Below are 21,928 nucleotides of genomic sequence, written 5' to 3' on the forward strand. Positions count from 1 at the left end.
GCACATTTCAGCCAACGAAATGACAAAAAATGCCAAATTTGGAGTAGGACCGAACCTCAATTGTTATGTCACTTACGGAAAAGGGCAGAAAATTCTTCAATTAATTGCATTTTTTCTCAGATTTCTCATTTAATTCCGTACGAAATTCATCAAAATGTCGTCTTACATGACAGTTCGAGCGATTTTCACTCCAGGTAAGTACGAGATTTTCGTTTTCTCTCGAAAAAATGCCTCAGAAACTTCGTGTCGGGCAATGTGATTCCTTAAATTTTTTTTCTAATCAATTTTTTTTCTTTCGCAGTGTTGCAAAAGACTCTCAAACAGATTTTATATGGGAATTCTCGTCGTGGTTTCCTGACTTTTAATGGAGCAGCACGTGCCACGACTGCCATTTCCTTCAAATTTCCCCAACAAACGCAGTGTCGCTCGTTCGCCGAAAAAGTTGTCTTCAAACGGGACAAGCCGCATTGTAATGTCGGCACAATTGGACATGTCGATCACGGAAAAACGACTCTAACGGCTGCTATTACGACAGTTTTGGCTGACAAAGACCTCGCTGAGAGTAAGCAATATAACGAAATTGATAATGCACCCGAGGAACGCGCCCGCGGAATCACAATTAATGTCGCCCACGTCGAATATCAGACGGAAAATCGTCATTATGGGCACACAGATTGCCCCGGGCATGCGGATTACATCAAAAATATGATCACGGGAACGAATCAGATGGATGGCGCGATACTTGTCGTTGCCGCTACGGATGGTGTGATGCCTCAAACACGCGAACATTTGCTGCTGGCGAAGCAAATTGGCATTTCGCACATCGTTGTCTTCATTAACAAGGTCGATGCAGCCGACGCTGAGATGGTTGAACTTGTCGAAATGGAAATTCGTGAGTTAATGACCGAAATGGGGTATGACGGAGACAATGCTCCCATCGTTAAAGGCAGTGCTTTGTGCGCTTTAGAAGGAAAAAACCCCGAAATCGGTTCCGAAGCGATTATCAAGCTCTTGGAAGAAGTCGACAAACACGTGCCGACGCCAGTGCGCGATTTGGACAAACCCTTCTTGTTGCCCGTCGAACATGTTTACAGTATTCCGGGACGTGGCACAGTCGTTACGGGACGTCTTGAGCGTGGAATTATCAAAAAAGGCATGGAATGCGAGTTCGTTGGTTACAACAAAGTCATCAAAAGTACCATCACGGGTATCGAGATGTTCCATAAAATTTTGGAGGAATCACAAGCTGGCGATCAGTTGGGTGCTTTGGTGCGTGGCGTGAAACGTGATGACATCAAACGTGGTATGGTAATGTGCAAACCGGGCACAGTGAAGGCGGCGGATAACTTGGAGGCGCAAATTTACATGTTGACGAAGGAAGAGGGAGGACGTTCGAAGCCCGTGACGAACTATCATCAGTTGCAAATGTTTTCGCGTACGTGGGATTGTGCGACGCAGGTTCAGTTGGATGGCAAGGAAATGATTATGCCTGGAGAAGATTCAAAGTGAGTTTAAGATTTTTTTTATTTTTATCGACTTTTGATTTTTTTTTTAGAAATAATTAAAATAATTTTTAAAAATTTTACAAATTCATGCAAAAAAATATTTTTTAATTTTTTTATGAATTAAAAGTAAAAATTTTCCTTCAAAAAATTAAAATTTTTCTTAAAAATTAAATAAAAAATTAAAAATTTTTAGAAAAATTAAAAATATTTAAAATTTTTCATAAAAAAAATTTTTTTAAATTTTTATAAAAAAAATATTTTTTAAATTTTCATGAACAAATATATTAAATTTTGTTTAAATTATCAAGAAACGGAAAATATTTTCAAAAAATTGAAAAAATAAAAAAAATATATTTTCTGTCAAAAATTTAAAAAAAATTCGAGACAATTTTATATAATTCTGAACATCTGAAAAATATAAAAAAAATTACAAATTCATAAAATTACGAGAAAATTCAGAAATTTTTTAATATTTTAAGAATTTTATTCAAAAATTATTTTTTTTTTGTTTAAAATTTATTTAATATTTTTGTCTTTTGTTCAAAAAATATTTTTAATTTTTTTAGATTTTTTTTTATTTTTGAACTATAATTTTTTTTACTGAAATTAATTTTAAAATGAATTTTCTTTTTTTTTAGAAATATTTTTAAAAAAAAATTTTGAAAATATTTTAAAAATTTTTGAAAATAATTTTAAATTATACAAAAATTTTTATATCAATTTTAAATTAAAAAAATTAATAAAAAATTTAAAAAAATTGATAAAAAGTCAAAAATTGTTCAAAATTAAATTAATTATTTTCAGATATATAAAAAAAATATTTTAAAACTTTTTTAAATTCAAAACTCAAAATTTTCAGATTTTTTAAACATTTTAAGAAAATAATTTTTTAAAGAAAAATTATTTTAATTTTCAAAAAATATGCTAAAAATTATGCAAAATCTTAAGAAATTCAGCTCAAATAATTTTTAAAAAAAGCGAAAAAAATTTTAAAGTTCTGAATTCACAAAAAAAATGTTTTTCCATTTTCTATAAAAAAAAATTCTCAAAAAATTAATTAATTTTTTTTTTTTTCTTTTCAGGATCAACTTGAAGCTCATTCGACCGATGGTTGTTGAACAAGGCGTTCGTTTCACATTGCGCGACGGCAACGTTACCTTAGGCACTGGCGTCGTTACCAATATCTTACCTGGATTGAGCGAGAAGGAACGTTCTCTCCTCACAGAAGGCAAAAAGGCACGAGAGAAGGCCATGAAATCCCAACAAAAATAGACTTTTCAATAAATTTAACGGTCATTGCATATTAATTTCTCTAAAAAAATTCAATAAAAATAGATTTTAGACTAAAATTAACGCTAAAATTCATGTTTGTAGGTACAATCTTCGTCTTTCAAGGGACATTTTTGCGGATGATGTTTAAAGAACCAACAATCAGCTTTTTTGTAAAATTTCAATTTGTCACCGGAGAGTTTAGTTTTTACGGGAACTCGAATAGAAACTTGCCCTCGTTGAATTTTGAAGACGCTTGGATGATTTTTCAACAAAGTTTGGAGTCCGCCAGCGTTTTCTTTCAAAATTTTCCTTTCCGAGTCGTTTAACAAGCCAATAACTTCGGTTAAAGCGAGATTTCCGCCCGTATTCCATTCTGGCAAGTCAGGTACGAAGCGTTTTTTGGTCAAAAGTTCATTAAAAACCTTCAAAGCGATCGTTGAAACGACTTCTCGATCGATTTTCGTGCAATTTTTCACAACTTCCACAGATTCTCGCGTTCGAAAGTCACTTTTTTCGCAATTTTTCGTACGTTCTTCGATAAAATTTTGAATTTCCTTTAAAAAATCTTCCATTTTTGTTTCGTCATGAACTCTGGTGACTCCAATAACGGCATTTCTCTTCGTCGACGGTATCGCTAATCGATCATGTTCGACCCGAAATCCACAAATTCTTGAAATTTCCGTCACATAAACAAAAAAATCCTCATAAACGCTCGTTTTGGAGTTGCCTCGTCGATACTTTTGTCCGTTAAATTCATAAGCGCAGCACGGAAGCAGGAAAAATTTCGTTTTAAATGAACTTTTAGCTGCTATTACCGGAATCCACGGCGATAATTCATCGGAATGATTGCCAATGATCCAATCTGCTTCAGGAAATTCGCAATTTTCAGTCGTTGTAACTGTCGCAACTTTCAAAATCATCTCGGATTTTGGATAAATTTCCCATATTTTACGTGCTCGAACGTCAATTCCGACTCCAAAGTGTCCCTCGTTGCTCAAAATGTACACCAAAAGTCCATTTCCGCATCCCAAATCGACAAATTTTTGCTTTCCAGGTGAAAATTTCTGCCAAAGTAGCAAAAGATACGCCGCGATGCCCAAATCTTCGAAGATGTACTTTTGTGGGTCGGTCACTTCGCACCAAATTGAGAAGAGATGTTCGCTGTATTTCTGTTTCAGTTGCGAATAGAGACGATAATACTCGTTTCGGTCGATTAGAGACAAGGATTTGACGGAATTTCCTTGAAAATTGTTCGAATTTTTGAGAATTTTACAAAATTTAGTGAAAAATTTCGTCTCGAGCCATTGTTTGAAGTGCAAAAACTCGTTCAACTCCTCCTCGGAACAACAAATGAACAGAGAAACAGAATTTTTTTCATACAAAAGTTTATAAGGACAACTTTTTGCATCATCCGTGGACTTGTAACGACACACGAGTACCGAATTTTGAGTGAAATCTACAAGAAAATTACAAAAATTGATCAAAAAGTTCAAATTTTTGTAGAAAATTTACTCACCGGTGAAACTTACAGTCCAAGAATCTCCTTCAATGTTCGTATTTTTTAACAAATTCTTTCTTACAACGACAGTTGATGTCCCATTTTCGCAAGATTTGCTTTGAAAAGTATCTAAATCGACATTTTCGGGTCGAAACTCGTCCCAAAAGTTGGATTTTTCATTAAAAATTTCATTTTTTGATACTTTTAGGACTTTCGATTCACAAAAATTCCTGATTTTACCGAATTTTATAACTTCAGTGCTCAAAATTCCTTTACTGATGATGTCTGGATTGTTTAAAATTAAGTCAACTGTGTTGAAAAAAGCTTCTTTCTCACTGTCAATGTCTTCTTTTTTCAGTAAAATCATTTTAATTCAAGTAAAAAATTAATTTTTTAAGGTCGACATGTGAATTCCGGTTTGTTTTTGTTTTGAAATTGAATTCTGAATTAACTTTTAAGCGATTTTCATTAAAGGTCTTGTTCAGAAATGAAATTTTTATTGAAAAAACGTTCGAAATTCGTTTAAAAATGCGGAGTCCATCCGATATAAGTGACTCCGAGCAATGCCTCGTCAGTTGCTTGTTCAATTAATTTCCTCACTTGAGCCTCAACAGACAATTTTTCCTCTCTCCCATAATAATTTGAGGTTTTTAGCAGTTTTTTGTATCCTTCCATGTATCCGCGTGCCTTTAATTTATTCAAATTCAGCTCTTCTTTCGTCACTTTTGCCGGATTTACGCCCAACAGCTTGCGACAAGCGATATTTACTCGAGCTTCGGGCGACGTGTCGGTCAACCACTCCGAAATTGCCTCTTTAACGAAGAGATCCATGCAAGATTTCAAAATTTTCTGTTCGGCACGCAGGCAACGCATTGCATGAATCATGCAACGTTCGAGTTGACCAAAAACTCCGATGGGTTCCAAGGCGACTTGCATTTGGGGCGTCAAACGGAAGGGAATTAGCTCGGGAATTGGCAAATCTCGCGTCGCTGTGCCGAATGCATGACCGAAATCGATGCCGATGAGCGTGAAGGACTTTGTGTCGATGAGAATGTTGCTTAAATGACGATCGCCGATGCCGAGAATCCAGTGACTGACAGCCATGGAAGCTAAACTACGAACAAAATTCGCTTTCAGGGCGTAATATTTCTCGTAGTTTGAGGCGTAGTCGAGTAAAGAGTTCTTCAGAAGGTTTCGCGGGACTTTTTCGATGATTTTGCGGAAGTTGGAGGCGATCTAAAAAGAAAAATTAAGATTTTTTTTTAGATTTTATGACTTTTTTAAAAGATAAGAAAGAAAATTTCAAAAATTGAATAAATTTCAAAATTGATATTCGAAAATCTGAGAATTTTCGAAAATCTGTTAAGTTTCTTGAAGAATTTTCGAAAATCTAAGAAGTGTTTTAAACAAATTTCGAAAATCTGAGAGAATTTGAAATAAATTTTCGAAAATCTGAAAAGTTTCTTGAAGAATTTCGAAAATCTAACAAATTTTTTGAACAAATTTCGAAAATCTGAGAGAATTTTAAATAAATTTTCGAAAATCTGAATGTTTTTTGAACAAATTTCGAAAATCTGAGAGAATTCGAAACAAATTTTCGAAAATCTGAGAAGTTTGAGCAAATTTCGAAAATCAAATTTCGAAAATCTGAGAAGTTTCATAAACAAATTTCGAAAATCTAAGAAATTTCTTGAACAATTTTCGAAAATCTAAGAAGTTTTATGAACAAATTTCGAAAATCTAAGAGAATTTAAATAAATCTTCGAAAATCTGAGAAGTTTCATAAACAATTTTCGAAAATCTAAGAAATTTCTTGAACAATTTTCGAAAATCTAAGAAGTTAGATGAGCAAATTTCGAAAATCTAAGAGAATTTCGAAAATCTAACAAGTTATTTTCGAAAATCTGAAGAAATTTCTTAAAATCTAAGAGGTTTCGAAAATCTGAGAAGTTTCGAAAATTTGAAACTTTAAGAGTCAGTTTTTCGAAAATCTAACAAAAATCAATAAAAAAAACTTTACTTACAACTTCTCTCTCGTTATTTAGCGCCGTCAAAGCGTACGGCTGCACATCATAAATCTTCACAGAGCTCAAAAGCCTTTCCTGCTCCGGCTTAATTAACTCTACCAAGTCTTCAATCGATCCATTTTCATGTCTTTCATAACTTTTGAACAGCGCATCTCTCAACTGAATTGTATTTCCGACCCAATTATACAGCCCAAAAAGCTTATCAATTGGCGTGACGCCATAAGTAACAATTTTCAGGTTCTGCAGTCGACAATTTCGATCGTTACCCATCTTTTCCGACATGATACTCAACAATTGCTGAATTCTCTGATCTTGTCGCGAATCTTCGCCATATTTCGTGAGAAAAGTGTACTCCTTGCCATCAGATCCGTAGAATTTTATCCTGATTGGTCTCCGAATCGAGGGAAAAATTGTCACATTGGCGTCGATTTTGATGATTTGAACGTGTTCGTTGCTGTGCGGCTTGGATTTCGGTCTCGTAAACTGCCCCGGAATGGAAATGCTTTCAGTGCCGCTCTTGAAATGGTAATTCGCGAGCCACGGAGAGAGATTTTCCGTGCTTAGAATTTCTTGTGCGTTCGATTTTGTTGATTTATTGAGCGTTTCAAACATTTTTTGTAACGAACTGACGATCGAATCGCGCAAAGTCACGGGATCTTGTTGCAAAAATTGCTCAAAATGCGTTTTGTAAGACATAATTTTGCGATATTCCGAGCCTTCGTCGGTATTTTTGAACAAAATTTGCATTTCTTTAGCAACCGCATCGTGAAAAACTTGCGTTTCAGGCCGACTTTGCATCAATTTTTGCAAATTTTGAACAGAATTTTTGACTTTGACGAGTGGCAAGCAGATCAAAGAGAGTCCATTGATGAAACGTTTCACGAGCGGCGTCATCAATCGATCCAGTAACTCCGTTAAAAATGGTCGAACTTGTTTCCCGTCCTCCAAATTGCTCAAAATTTTGAAGCGCAACGGGTAAATTAGCTCCGATGAAAAGGCGCGATTCAATTTTTCGACAATTATATCCAAGCAGCATCTTTGTTGCAAATCCAAATGACACAAAATTTGGGGAATCCATTCGAGGAAAAGCCAATCGGGCACTTTGGAAGCTTCGGAAATGAACGTATTCGAGACACTTTTGTCACTTAAACCTTCGAGTTGAAGCAAACGGGCGAAGAGATCGCGCGCTTTTTTGTTCCCAAGCTGCATTGCCTTCAAAGTGTATTGAACAATGTCTCGTTCCAAGCGAATTTTGTCACTTTTTTCAGGAGATTCGAGACAAAAATACGAAAAATCCGCAATTTTCATAAAGTTTTCTGCCATTTCTGTCACATTTTGACTCGAAATGTTCCTTTCCAGAGCGGTTTTCAAATAAAAAATGACTTTTTCCTGCAAATCCACGCTCGAAGGAGTCCTTTTCTCACAAAATTCGTTAAAAATCCGATGATTTCTTTCATTTTCCGGTACTTCAAGTAACATTTCTCCGATTTCCGCAAGACTCAAACTGCTTTGAACGTCATTTTGGGCCTTTTTGAGTCTCGCACATGCCAAAAGGAGATCATTCAAGCGTGTCCCGACATTTTCTTTCTCCGCTGCCTTTCGAATTTCCAAGTAACTTTCGTGAATTTCCAATTGTTTGATGTCAATACTTGTCCGAATCCGATCCAAAATGTGCTCAGCTAAGCCGTAATTCGCTTGTTTCAATGCCACGTCGAATAATTTGAGCTTTTCCGCATCAACTGTGAGTGAAATGTTATTTTTATGCATTTCCAGGTCCTCATCGATGGTTCGTTCGTTCAATTTTTGCACGAAAAATGAGCGATACGTGATCAGGGTGTCCCAAAAAATCGTTGAATCTGTTTTTGAAGGTAAGGAAAGCTCATAAAATTTCGTTGCAGAGTTGAAAATCGCCTCATTCGGGGGTCGAAGGAAGAATTTTTCGATTGTTGTGAAGAGTTCTGACAAAATTCGGACCTTTTCTAGCTTAAAAAGTCGAATTTTGTCACAAAGGATGTCCAAATTGGCCCATTCTAGCAGAAAATTTTGAATATTTTGTTCGGCAATGACCCTTGCTTGATGGAAATCGCCTTGGGCAACCAGTAACATGGCAAGTTCTTCACTGAAATTTTGTTTTAAGATCTCCCAACGGTCCTTCGAGGCACGCCATTGTACGAGATGTGTTAAAAATGAGTCGTTATCGTGTAATTCCTCTAAAATTAAGTGAGTTTCGCTTGAAACGAGATGCGGAAGGAGCACTTCTTGTTTGAATCCGTTGTCCCAGACCTAAAAAAAAATTTTTAAAAATATTTTTTTATCGAATTTTTAACAAAAAATGCCTTACTTCGTTCAATTCGCCACATTTTCGACGCACATTCTTCACTAAACCGTCCCAATCGCCAAGCGCCGCGAGACAATCGAAATGTGCTTGAAAGCAAAAGTCCTCCTCCGGCTTCCCGCGTTCCACAGATCCCAAAATTTCGATCCAAATATCGTTGGCGTGCTCAAATTTGTTCTCTGCCATCGCTTGAATCGCTTCCGGAAGGCGATTATCGACGTTAATTTTGTTGGCGAAGATGCCATTTAGCACATCATGTTCCGATAAGCAACGATACAACTCCGCTAATTGCGCCCAATGGTCTTCTTGCCCGTTTTCAATGACATTCAAGCGTTCCTCGAGGTATAAAATGCCCAAAGTCAAGTTATTACTCGCTTTGGCGACGTTTTTAACAGCTCCCGGTGAGATTTTAAAAGTTTTTGCGTTGGTAATGGCGATATCTAACAACGTGGCGATGAAAGTTGCGTCTCCCGAGACGAAAGAATCCATTATGGAGTTTGTTTGGTTGCCAATTAGTTGGTTCAGGACCTCGTTCCGTGCGATTTTTTGACTTACGGCAAAGATTTCGGTGAAAACTTGTCTTGTTACTTGCTTGTCGTGTCGCAAAAGGGCTTGCAGAGGCAAGAGAAGTGCTAAAGAATTGATTGTCAAGTCGGGGAAATCTCCGTCGCGGTATCGCCGATACAAAGTGACACGTAATTCGTTCTCCCGGCGCTCCGAACGACGTTTTTGCTCGTTGGAGTAACGAAAATTAATCGCTTTTAAGGCTTTTTCCTTCTGAATTTTACTTTCGTCCTTGAGAAATCGTTGTCGAAGATGACTAAATCCACTTTTTTGCGTTTCTTGTGTCTCCGTGACGAAATTTGAGCGACGTGAGAGACTCGGTTGTTGTTGCGTACGGACCAAAAATGAATCTTGCGTCACGATATTGCTGCCAAAGACATTTTTTGACGTGAAAAAGTCGTTTGGGTCGATTGTTGGAGTGAAATTTGTTGTTTCCGCCTTGTCAGCAGTTTGTGTGACGCGAATTCCATCGACTTGGGAGCTCAAAGTTTGGATCGTTTGTCGCAGCGTTTTCGTTTCGACGAATAAAGGAGGTCTCGTGAGACTTGCATTGCGTCGCCAATTCGTGTCGATACGTTTTTCGACATGTTTGACATCCTCCGGCGGCGTGTAATGGAACAAAGGTAAGGCCGAAGTAGGATCCACGATTGCCGGATGAAGCAAAAGTAACGTAGCTGCCGTGAGAAAATTTTTCGCGTCATGTTTGTAAATTTGACAAAAAAGTTTTTCCATGCGTTTATCCAAGCCCAGAGGAAGTTGCTCCGGATCTGACCAAAATTTTATCAATCTTGCTTGAATTTCGGGGTTTGAGTCCAAAATCCCTTCCAAGAGATAAGCTCCGGTGCGATCAATATTCCGTAAATCCACTTTTCCCGCCAAATTTTTGTAGATAAAAATTAAAATTTCATACACAATTTCGCGAACTTGGCTCGAGGCGTCGTTAATTAAAGCTGTGACGTCAGTAAAAAGGAATAAAACTTCCGTTGGCGTGATTAGAGGCAACGCTCGGTTGATGATATGTAAAGCCATGATCTTAAAATCTGGTTGTTTGAGCAACTGACGAATGTTGATGGTGTAAATTATCTCTTTGAAGAGGTGATTTTCGTAGAATTCCATGGCAGCGAGGAACATTTCGAGGTATTTTAGTTTGATTTTTCGCATGGCGAGCGGGATTTTGTCGGTGATGAGATTTGTGAAGGGCTTGAGGAAGGTAACGCAGTATTTTTGGATGCCGTAGATGATGTCAAGAGCGTTGTTCTGGTCTTGGCGAAGGTCGATTTTGAGTTGGGAGATGAACTCGACGATGTCAGGGTTTTCCAAAAAGGCACTGAAAAGGAAAATAATTATTAAAAAAATGAAAAATTAAAAAAAAAATATTTGTTCAATTTTAGGCATAAAACTGATCAAAAAGTGACTTGTTAAATTTATCAGCGTTTGAGCTTCAAAACGCTGATTTTTTTGTTTTGTCAAATATCGACCCAATATGAACAAAAATGAGCTTTAGAATGAATATTTATTCAATTTTAGGCTTAAAACTGATCAAAAAGTGACTTGTTAAATTTATCAGCGTTTGAGCTTCAAAACGCTGATTTTTTTGTTTCATCAAATATCGACCCAATATGAACAGAAATGAACTTTAGAATGAATATTTATTCAATTTTAGCCTTGAAATTGGTCAAAAAGTGACTTGCTTTAAAATACTCGATTTTAATTCAGCACAAACTTTATAGTTTTCAACTTTCTAATAGAATTTTTTTTTTAAATTAAATAAAAATTAATAAAAACTCATTTCTTACCTTTCAGTTTTATCTTTAAACTCCTCCCTTAAACACATTCCATACAATTGCCCTGCTGGTTGATACTCGACGGCGTATTTGCTGAACATGGACCATCTCACAGCTGCAAAAAAGTTCACTTTCGTATCTTCATTCCACGGAATCAGTCCCGCCGAGAGTAAAATTGCACTTAAATGAATGCCATAAATGCTTCCTTTTGTCTCAACATCCATCATTTCCCCCGCCAGCTCCGATTCAGCGACTTTTAACAAGATTTCTTGATACGGCAACACCAAAAATCCCTTCCAAAGCTCCACAAAGTTCTTAAAAATCTCCAAATTTGCCCTCAAAATGTCTTTTCTCTTGCTATTTGCCTTTTTAATTAACAATTCAACCAACTTCGATGCCAATTGTTGCTCTTCTTGACTTTGAATTGTGTAGACTTCACTCCATTCGAGCAGCAAAACGCACAAATCCGTGACAAAAGCGTTCATCATCGTAAAATCTTGGATCAGAAACTTCAGTATCGCCGGATAAACTGTCGCCACGGCATTTTTGAAGACATCCCGACAGTTATCCACGACTTTTGCGATGAATCTTCGCACATTTAGTACCGGATGTTCAACCATCATGCCGCACAAACTCTCGATCCACACGACTTTGAAGCCGAAATTCGTTATTTCCTTGTCGCGCATGTGATGAATGACCGCACAAATGTTCGCCATGCACTCGTGATCGTTTATCAGGATTTTTTCGAGCGCAATTTCGCCAAAGGGAGTCATCGCAAGTTCTTTTTCCGGCTCTTCAGGGACATTCGACCTCACAATGGTGTTACTAAAATCCACTCGGAGCACATCTTGACTCAGGGAACTCGCATAAATGGACGTCGTTGCATGAAAATGTCGATTTTCCGTCACGCCCTGCAATTTTTTAATGTTCCGAATTGCCACGATGCGCCGTCGAACGACCGGATAGTCATCAACTTCCTGCGACGTCATCTGATAAACTTGCGAATCGCTGACATTCATGATGTTTGACCAAATTTGGGGGTTTTTAAACAACATTTTGTAGTACAAGTCGCCGTTTGTTTGGTGATTCGCGAGTGTCGTGCACAAACAATTAAAAACGGCACATTGGGCCTTCCGGAAATACTCGGCAAGATCGGGATCGTGGTTTGTGGTGAGGAATTCGTCGCGACACGCGAAGATTGTCGCTCGCATGGGAGGTTCGTCAGCTTCAATGTTGCCTGGAGTGTCGAGAAAATCCTTTGTGCAGATCCCGAAAAGGATTTCCAGCAGCTGAAATCCCGCCATTTTGTCAATTAACGCATGTTTGGTGCGATGTTGGGCCTTGACGAGTCGCCAAATGTCCCTAAAAGCCGTTTTGAAGAACAATTTTGCGACATTTTCGGGACTTGCCTTCAGAATTCCCAACAAAAATCTTTTTAAAATGGTCGTTCGAATGTCATGCGTGTACGAATAGCTCCGAAAAACGTCAAATAAATAAAAAATATCCGCCAAAAGTGTCTCTTGTACCTGCCCGGAAGCATATTTAGTGATGGCTTGCCTCAGTTCGTGCTCGATGACGTGTTTTGGGTCTGAAGCGGAGATTTTTACGACGAACATCAGTATCACAGGGGACTTTGTTACTACCAGAGCCTCTAAAATCGCTTGAAAACACGCGATATAGCTGTCATGTTGGATGCTGCCATGCTCGAACTCGTGGGATTGATGCGGAAAATGCTTATCTTTTAAATGTTCGACGAGACAAGCATCCAAATCTTGCTGCAAATCGATTTTTGATAAAGATCCCGTGAAACATGGAAGTAAAACGAGCAGTTTTGTCTTCGTATCTAACAAAGTTTGGTCCCGCGACATGATTTCCATGAACCACGATTGAATTAATCCCTCGGAATCGATCATGTAAAGCGGGTTTTCGTTAAAAATCATCATTAAATGCGAGATTAAGTTCACAATTTGGAGTTCGCTGTCCTCTACTTTGCGACTTGTACTCAAAATTGATGGTAAATGCTTCAAAATTGCCTTTACAAGTGACTTTTTCGTCTCTGCCGCATGCTCCGGGGTGATTTTCTTATGGGCAAAGTCACAAAAATCACATAAATACTGCAAAATTTGATAAAAACCGGAAATTTCATCTTCCGACGAGAACATTTCTTGCACAAAATCTTCCACGTTGCGACAAACGAACTCTAAAACGACGTTTTTGTAGATATTTTTGAAGAATTCGCCATGTTTCACTACCGTATCGTCCGTTTTTAATATAGTTTCGTCGAAAATGAAGGATTTTAGCCGAGTTGAAGCATTTTTTGATAACAACACAATTTTTAGTAGTCGTGAAATGTAATCTTTGATACTTGGATTGGGATTTACAGCTTCCGAGACCTCCATTTCAGTACTTTCGAGCAATGTTCTCTTCAGGGAAGTGAAAATTTTTGTGAAAAGTTGATCTAAAAGTAGTTCTAATTCAGCGACGGATGATGGAAGAGCAGAAAGTGACAGTAAAAGTCCTTTCGCTTTGGAGTGATGCTCGTATGGGATCGAGTTTTTATGGATATCGGCTTCGAATGACATCATAAGTTCCTTAAAAGATGAAATTTGGGCCTAAAATGATAAAAATTATTAAAAAAATTATAAATTTTTTAAGTAAAAATTGAACTTACCAGATGAAATTCACCTAAAAATACAAATTTTACACTGGAATTGAGTTTTCGATGAACTTCTAGTACGAATCTGACACTGGTTTTTCGCCCAATTTCCGTTTCAGAACTCTCATGCGTCGGAAAATCCAATTTTTCAGGCTCAAATATCAAAAATTTCACAATTTCGATGATTTTTGTGAGATTTTTCCTCAAAAAATCCGTTGGAAAAGTCTCTTGCAGCAACAAATTTGTTAAAATCTCGAAAATTTTAATAATAATTTTTTGTTTTAGGTTTTTAATGGTCTCCCGTTCATTCAAATTCAGCTGCATCTCCAAACTATCGGTCGAAATATCGGATTGACTCGATGAGGGAACAACTGAATCCGCTAAAATCATGTTTTGCATGAAAAATTCAATGGCAACAAGGAACGTTGATGACTCTTGGAGCAAATTTTGTTCGATGGAGGCGTCTAGTTTTTTGTGGATGACCCAAAAGTACCCGTCGAGGGCGGTTAAAAGTGTCGCAAGCCATTGTTGGGGCGTCGTAAGGAACGTTGCGGTGTTTTTGTACTCGGGAAATCGTGACAAACCGCTTCCGTTTGCTTCTTCGAAGACTTTTATCAGCTCCAAGTTGTTCTCGGTGACGAAATTTATCACAGATTTGTCGGGATTTAGGGTTTTGGCGAACACGGAGAACATTTCGATGCATTTTAGGCGATAATTTCTTTGATTTATCGATGAACATTGGCTCAGGACCCACAAAGCAACCGATTTTAAGCCTAAACGAGCATCAAAAACTGCCGGGAAACGTCGATTGGGATCAAATTTCGTAAAATCTTGAACGACAAAGACCTTCATAAAGTTGTCCAAAGCGATGTTGTGTTGTTCTAATTCCGGTTTTTGATGATTTTCGAGATAAAAGTTCTCAGTCATCACGTAATTCGTGCAGTAACAGTAAAAAAGTTCGATCCAAAGCTCCGAAACGAGACTTTTTTCTTGTCTCGTGATGCGAAATAAATTATTAAAAGTCAAAACTGCCGCTTTTCTGTTGTTATTATCCGCATCCGTGCAATACAGCATCAACCGATTGAACAAATTCTTCAAATTAGCGGGAGTTGCTCCCACGCGATCGCGTCTCACGTGTCTCAAACTCCACGAAACGAACTCTCGGAGTAGTTTTGCACTCAAATCTTGGATGGAATTGTTGCTGGAATGGGAAATCAAGTGTAAAAGTGCTTCAAAAAACGTTTCCGTGCCTTTTAAATGGATAAAATCGGGTTTCGACAAGTAATGAACGATTTGATAAAGCAAAGGTTCGAACATTTCCTGCACTGCAGCGTCAGAGTCGACGCCTAATTCGATGATTTTCGGTGAAAGTTTCTCCCAAATGACAGTTGAGAGGTTGTTGGTGCCGATCAAGTAGAGAACAATTGTGTGAAGAAACTCACAAGCAGCAACTTTTGTCTTGCGGTCCGAAGAAAAGAGCGCCAAGTGACTAATTCGAGGGATTAGTTGATCGATTTTGAAGACGTTGGCTTGAATTTTGAGGTCTAAGTGGTTTTTTGGCTCCCATTTTACTAATTCCAAGGATTCGGGCTCGCGGTGCAACATGAATTGACATTCTTCTAAGGAGAGTTTTCCTGAAAAATTAAAAAAAAAATTCGTTAAAAGGGTAAAATTTTGAAATTTTTATTAAATGGGCAAAATTTGAAACTTTCGTTAAAAGGGTAAATTTTGAAACTGTCGTTTAAGGGGCAAATTTTTAAATTTTTATTAAATGGGCAAATTTTGAAATTTTTATTAAATGGGTAAAATTTGAAACTTTCGTTAAAAGGGTAAAATTTGAAACTTTCGTTAAATGGGCAAATTTTGAAATTTTTATTAAATGGGTAAAATTTGAAACTTTCGTTAAAAGGGTAAAATTTGAAACTTTCTATAAAAAGGCAAAATTTGAAACTTTCGTTAAATGGGCAAATTTTGAAATTTTTATTAAATGGGTAAAATTTGAAACTTTCGTTAAAAGGGCAAAATTTGAAACTTTCGTTAAATGGGCAAATTTGAAACTTTCGTTAAAAGGGCAAATTTTGAAATTTTTATTAAATGGATAAAATTTGAAACTTTCGTTAAAAGGGCAAAATTTGAAACTTTCGTTAAATGGGCAAATTGTGAAATTTTTATTAAATGGGTAAAATTTGAAACTTTCGTTAAAAGGGTAAAATTTTAAACTTTCGTTAAAAGGGAAAAATTAGAAACTTTCGTTAAAAGGGTAAAATTTGAAACTTTCGTTAAAAGGGCAAAATTTGAAACTTTCGTTAAATGGGCAAATTTTTAAATTTTTATTAAATGGATAAAATTTGAAACTTTCGTTAAAAGGGCAAAATTTGAAACTTTCGTTAAATGGGCAAATTTGAAACTTTCGTTAAAAGGGCAAATTTTGAAACTTTCGTTAAATGGGCAAATTTTGAAATTTTTATTAAATGGGTAAAATTTGAAACTTTCGTTAAAAGGGCAAAATTTGAAACTTTCGTTAAATGGGCAAATTTGAAACTTTCGTTAAATGGGCAAAATTTGAAACTTTTGTTGAAAATGCAAAATTTGAAACTTTCGTTAAAAGGGCAAAATTTGAAACTTTCGTTAAATGGGCAAATTTTGAAATTTTTATTAAATGGGTAAAATTTGAAACTTTCGTTAAAAGGGTAAAATTTGAAACTTTCGTTAAAAGGGCAAAATTTGAAACTTTCGTTAAAAGGGTAAAATTTGAAACTTTCATCAAATGGGCAAATTTTGAAATTTTTATTGAAAGGGTAAAATTTGATAATTTCGTTAAATGGAAAAAGTTTTTAAAAAAATATTTAGACAAAAATTGAAATTCTCACCTAAAAACAAGACAATCCTCTTCTGAAATTTAAGCAACTCCGTCTCCATTCCCTCTGAAATCTCAAATTTCCTTTTAATATTCGTTCTTTTCCCTCCTTTCGTTCCAGATCTCACAATTTCCGTTTTAATCTTATTCACTGTCGCATCTCCTGAACTACTGAGGAACGATTCCAACGCCGGCAACACTTTTTTCAACAATTTTTTACGTTTTTCATCTTCAATAACTTCAATTAGCTCTTCCAAACTCCTCAGCGCCATCGATGCAATCCACAAAACGGGCAAATTTTTCCCAAACTCAAAAGCGATGAGATAAATTTCTGTCATTTTCCTCACAAAATCCTTCAATAACACGACGGGACACACAAAAATGAGTTTCAAATACGAAAGTTGCAGCTCAGCTGTTGATTGAGTAACGCGCTGAATGATTTCTTTCACAAAGGCACTTAATAAGACACGAAATGGCTCATTCAGGTTTGAAAAGTAGTTTGTTTCTTTTCCAATTTTGATCAAAACTTCGAGTAATTTAACGAAACCGCTTATTAAGGGATATTCCAAGATTTTTTTGATGAGTTCGTCACATGCATGCCCAAGCCAACGTGGAGCTATTGAACTTTTTTTCGTAATTTCCGGTAAATTCTTCAAAATTTCCGAATATAAATCGACAATATTGACAAAAATGTGAAAATCTTGCGGTTTTACGGGTTCCAAGTCGATATTCGGGTCACAAAAATTAAATTCTTGTTCAATTCCGTCCTCATCTCGGTAAGTCCTCTTCTTCAAAGTAAAATTTAGCTTTCCAATTATCTGAAAAAGCGTATTTAGCAGGATATCAAGGAGTTTTCTTGCGATTTTAGGCCTATCAAAGTTCGGATGGAGACGTTCTTCGTCAATTAAGCCTTGCCATAACGGAAGATACGAGCGATAAGTCACATTTTCCTTCCAATCTCGCTCTTCGGACCAATCGGTGTCGTAAATTAAGCATTTGTCGCATGCCCAAACGACACCTTGGAAGACAATTCGGTCGATAAAGTCGTTGTAAACGTTTTCTCCCATTTTCTGGACATTTGCGAGAGTTGAAAGAATTGAAACGACAACCAATTCATGATGACTTTGACTCAAATAATAAAAATCTCGCATCAATTCGACGATAATATTCTCCAAATATGTCAGCTGAATGGCAGTCAAGTGATCCATGTTGGTCATAATTTCCGAAAGAGAGTTCACGTAATCCGGTAAATGCTCGAGAAGTTGTTTGGAACGCGTCGCATCGTCTTTATAATCGGTGTAACGAATCCTCTGAAGCACCAAAGTCAAGACTTCGTTCAAAAATTCGGGCTCCAAAAGTAGCCTACATGCCTTTGAGAGTGTTCCAAAGCCCCGAATCGCGATTCGAATGTTGGTGAAATTCGCTTCTGGTTGTTTCAAAGTGCGACGAAAGGATTGGACGAGATTTCGCAGCATCAATTTGTCGTCAGAGTCGTCGATTGTTTGGTTGTGAGACGATCGGGCAGCGTGACGAGCATCTAATGACAAGGCAATGGCTTTGTGGAACGAATGAATGGCAAGAATTCCAGCTTTTCTGTCTTCGTATTGATCGGAGGAGATCCACTCACGTAAGGTTCGTTGCCAAAAATCGGCTTCCATGAAGATTTGATCGTGAAAAAGTGGGTAATGGGCTGTTAGGAGGTTGAGGGCTTCTGAAAAATGGAAGAAAATTATAAATTAGATCAGAGATAAATAAAACTATGTCAAAGAAAAATTTTTTTTTCAGTTTCATTTTTTTGGCAGTTTTGAGTTATAAAATGATTAAAAATGATAAATTAGAGCTCTCTGACAAATTTTTATCCATTTGGAGCAAGATTTGACAAAAATGGCTTTAACACAGTTTTTTACAAAAGTTTTTGACACAGTTTTTTTGCTCTTGATTTAGTTTTCAAATCAAAACTATGTCAAAGAAAAATTTTTTTTTCAGTTTCTATTTTTTGGCAGTTTTGAGTTATAAAATGATTAAAAATGATAAATTAGAGCTCTCTGATAAATTTTTATCCATTTGGAGCAAAATTTGACAAAAATTGCTTTGACACAGTTTTTGACACAGTTTTTTTGCTCTTGATTTAGTTTTCAAATTAAAACTATGTCAAAGAAAAATTTTTTTTTTCAGTTTCTATTTTTTGGCAGTTTTGAGTTATAAAATGATTAAAAATGATAAATTAGAGCTCTCTGATAAATTTTTATCCATTTGGAGCAAAATTTGTTTTGACACAGTTTTTGACACAGTTTTTTTGCTCTTGATTTAGTTTTTAAAACAAAACTATGTCAAAGGAAAATTTTTTTTTCAGTTTCTATTTTTTGGCAGTTTTGAGTTATAAAATGATTAAAAATGATAAATTAGAGCTCTCTGATAAATTTTTATCCATTTGGAGCAAAATTTGACAAAAATTGCTTTGACACAGTTTTTGACACAGTTTTTTTGCTCTTGATTTAGTTTTCAAATCAAAACTATGTCAAAGAAAAATTTTTTTTTCAGTTTCTATTTTTTGGCAGTTTTGAGTTATAAAATGATTAAAAATGATAAATTAGAGCTCTCTGACAAATTTTTATCCATTTGGAGCAAGATTTGACAAAAATTGCTTTGACACAGTTTTTGACACAGTTTTTTTGCTCTTGATTTAGTTTTCAAATCAAAACTATGTCAAAGAAAAAAATTTTTTTCAGTTTCTATTTTTTGGCAGTTTTGAGTTATAAAATGATTAAAAATGATAAATTAGAGCTCTCTGACAAATTTTTATCCATTTGGAGCAAGATTTGACAAAAATTGCTTTGACACAGTTTTTGACACAGTTTTTTTGCTCTTGATTTAGTTTTCAAATCAAAACTATGTCAAAGAAAAAAATTTTTTCAGTTTCTATTTTTTGGCAGTTTTGAGTTATAAAATGATTAAAAATGATAAATTAGAGCTCTCTGACAAATTTTTATCCATTTGGAGCAAGATTTGACAAAAATTGCTTTGACACAGTTTTTGACACAGTTTTTTTGCTCTTGATTTAGTTTTCAAATCAAAACTATGTCAAAGAAAAATTTTTTTTTCAGTTTCTATTTTTTGGCAGTTTTGAGTTATAAAATGATTAAAAATGATAAATTAGAGCTCTTTGGAGCAAAATGACACAGTTTTTGACACAGTTTTTTTGCTCTTGATTTAGTTTTTATCAGTTTCTATTTTTTGGCAGTTTTGAGATAAAATGATTAAAAATGATTTTTGAAATTTTTTTGCAAAAATTTTTTTTTCAGTTATCCAGTTTTGAGTTATAAAATGATTAAAAATTAAATTAGAGCTCTCTGATAAATTTTTATCCATTTGGAGCAAGATTTGACAAAAATTGTTTTGACACAGTTTTTGACACAGTTTTTTTGCTCCTGATTTAGTTTTCAAATCAAAACTATGTCAAAGAAAAAATTTTTTTTCAGTTTCTATTTTTTGGCAGTTTTGAGTTATAAAATGATTAAAAATGATAAATTAGAGCTCTCTGACAAATTTTTATCCATTTGGAGCAAGATTTGACAAAAATTGCTTTGACACAGTTTTTTTGCTCTTGATTTAGTTTTCAAATCAAAACTATGTCAAAGAAAATTTTTTTTTTCAGTTTCAATTTTTTGGCAGTTTTGAGTTATAAAATGATTAAAAATGATAAATTAGACCTCTCTGACAAATTTTTATCCATTTAGAGCAAGATTTGACAAAAATTGCTTTGACACAGTTTTTTTGCTCTTGATTTAGGCCGTTCCAAATTTTTTCCGATGTTTTTGTCCCAAAACATTTTTTTCAAAATGGGGGGGGCAAAATAAAAAAAAAAAAGTTTTGAAATACTGTTTCATACAAAATGCCAAAATGTTAACAAATTTTGGACTTTCATGAATATTTTAGATGTTTTTATGGTATCTACATTTAGATTTGATGATTTAAAATTGATTCGAAAGTATTTCAAGTTAAAAATTTTAACAAAAAAATTCCATAAAAATAACCGTCAAAAATTTTTGAAAAAATATTTTTTAAGAAATATTTTTAGAGAAGAAAATTCATGTAAAATTTCGATTTTCAACACAAAAAATTTTAAAAATTAAAAATAATTTTAAAAAATTTCGAAAATTTCTTGAAAAAGTAAGGAAAAGGACCAAAAAATGGTCAATTTTGATGAAATTTTTAACTTTTTTTTTTATTTTGCCCCATTGGATTTTCGGCTTTTAAAATGGGGCAGGGGACAAAAACATAGAAAAAAATTTGGAGCGGCCTTAGTTTTGAAAAAAAAACTATGTCAAAGAAATTTTTTTTTCAGTTTCATGAATATTTCCAAAATTTTTAAGATATTCAAAGAAAAAATTTAAAATTCTTACGAAATTCAATTAAAATTCGTTTAAAATCCCAAAATTCAATAAAAACTTACTTCTCGAGGCATCTTTTCCATCTCCAGCTGACAAAAGTGAGAACGGTTTCACATAATTATAGTACTTAAATCCCAAATCAACCTCTGAATCGATCATCAAATCTGGCGGAAAGTTATTCAAGTGATCGGTTAACGCCTCAAAGGCTCCTGAAATCAACGAATAACTTATCTGCAATGAAAAAATGTCTCAAAATCGCATAAAAACTAAAATTTTATCGCAACTTACATTAACTTTTTCAATTAACCGCACTTCAATGGTCTGCCGAATGGCATTTCTGATGGATTCATGTCTCGATCCCGCGATATGAGGATGAAATTTGGAAATCAATCCCATCGTTTGGAGCAAAACTTTTCCATAAAATACTTTAATTGTCCTCGAATCGCTGTAACTTTGCAATATTTCGTTTAAAATGCTTGAAATTTCCATTTCTGGCAGGATTTTCGCTTCAACTAACGAATAAAGGACTCCAGCTGCCAATTCTTTGACTTTTGACGTGACATGAGCACTTTTCATGAATCTCAAAGTAATTTTCAGGATTTCCACTCCATATTCCTTGACTTCTGAAGAAAAATCGTGAATCCAAGAGGCCCAAAGTTTAAACAAAGCAATAATTGGGGCGTCGAAAATTTTTCCATTGCGAGTCATATTTTGTCCGATCGCCGTGAGAAAAGCCACAGTTCCTTCATCTTTGTGAAAGACCTTTTGAAGGGCGAATGCTGAGATAAGAAATTATTAGTACAAGTCAAAAACTGAGAAAAAATGATTTTTTTTACCGATTTCTGCTGTTGTTACATTTTGACGAATGGTTTGATCGACAGTTTCGACCACAATGAGGGCTTTTTTCACATCTTTCGGTTCAATGCAGTGTAATAACTCCTTAATATTGTCCATTTTTAGCGGATTTCATCATTTCACAACAAATACCGCCATTGAGGTTAGTGATGTAAACATGGATTTCGTCACGAAGGCAATCCAA

General features: G+C 35.3%; 3 protein-coding genes and 1 long non-coding RNA gene across 4 annotated transcripts; 1 reads left to right on the forward strand and 3 right to left on the reverse strand.

Moving 5' to 3' along the window:
- Positions 1-49: 49 nt before the first annotated feature.
- LOC134832508 (elongation factor Tu) lies at positions 50-2,866 on the forward strand. Its single transcript, XM_063846560.1, has 3 exons — positions 50-194; positions 302-1,505; positions 2,588-2,866. Exons 1-3 carry the CDS (start codon positions 155-157, stop codon positions 2,775-2,777), a joined length of 1,434 nt encoding a protein of 477 aa, XP_063702630.1. The 5' UTR covers positions 50-154; the 3' UTR covers positions 2,778-2,866.
- Positions 2,787-4,693, reverse strand: LOC134832507 (probable tRNA (uracil-O(2)-)-methyltransferase). Its single transcript, XM_063846559.1, has 2 exons — positions 4,294-4,693; positions 2,787-4,233 (listed from the first exon to the last, which is right to left on the reverse strand). The coding sequence occupies exons 1-2, from the start codon at positions 4,640-4,642 to the stop codon at positions 2,861-2,863; spliced, it is 1,722 nt and encodes a 573-aa protein (XP_063702629.1). The 5' UTR covers positions 4,643-4,693; the 3' UTR covers positions 2,787-2,860.
- LOC134828998 (DNA-dependent protein kinase catalytic subunit-like) lies at positions 4,684-17,973 on the reverse strand. Its single transcript, XM_063841990.1, has 6 exons — positions 16,512-17,973; positions 13,657-15,275; positions 10,998-13,597; positions 8,644-10,528; positions 6,300-8,585; positions 4,684-5,511 (listed from the first exon to the last, which is right to left on the reverse strand). The coding sequence occupies exons 1-6, from the start codon at positions 17,971-17,973 to the stop codon at positions 4,798-4,800; spliced, it is 10,566 nt and encodes a 3,521-aa protein (XP_063698060.1). The 3' UTR covers positions 4,684-4,797.
- Positions 17,974-18,115: 142 nt separating this feature from the next.
- Positions 18,116-21,867, reverse strand: LOC134832090 (uncharacterized). The gene is made up of 4 exons (XR_010162041.1): positions 21,726-21,867; positions 21,174-21,668; positions 20,952-21,115; positions 18,116-18,209 (listed from the first exon to the last, which is right to left on the reverse strand). It is a non-coding gene; the product is annotated as an uncharacterized LOC134832090 (long non-coding RNA).
- Between the last annotated feature and the right edge of the window lie 61 nt (positions 21,868-21,928).

Source organism: Culicoides brevitarsis, chromosome 2 (assembly GCF_036172545.1).
Source record: "Culicoides brevitarsis isolate CSIRO-B50_1 chromosome 2, AGI_CSIRO_Cbre_v1, whole genome shotgun sequence".
Lineage (NCBI taxonomy): Eukaryota > Metazoa > Arthropoda > Insecta > Diptera > Ceratopogonidae > Culicoides > Culicoides brevitarsis.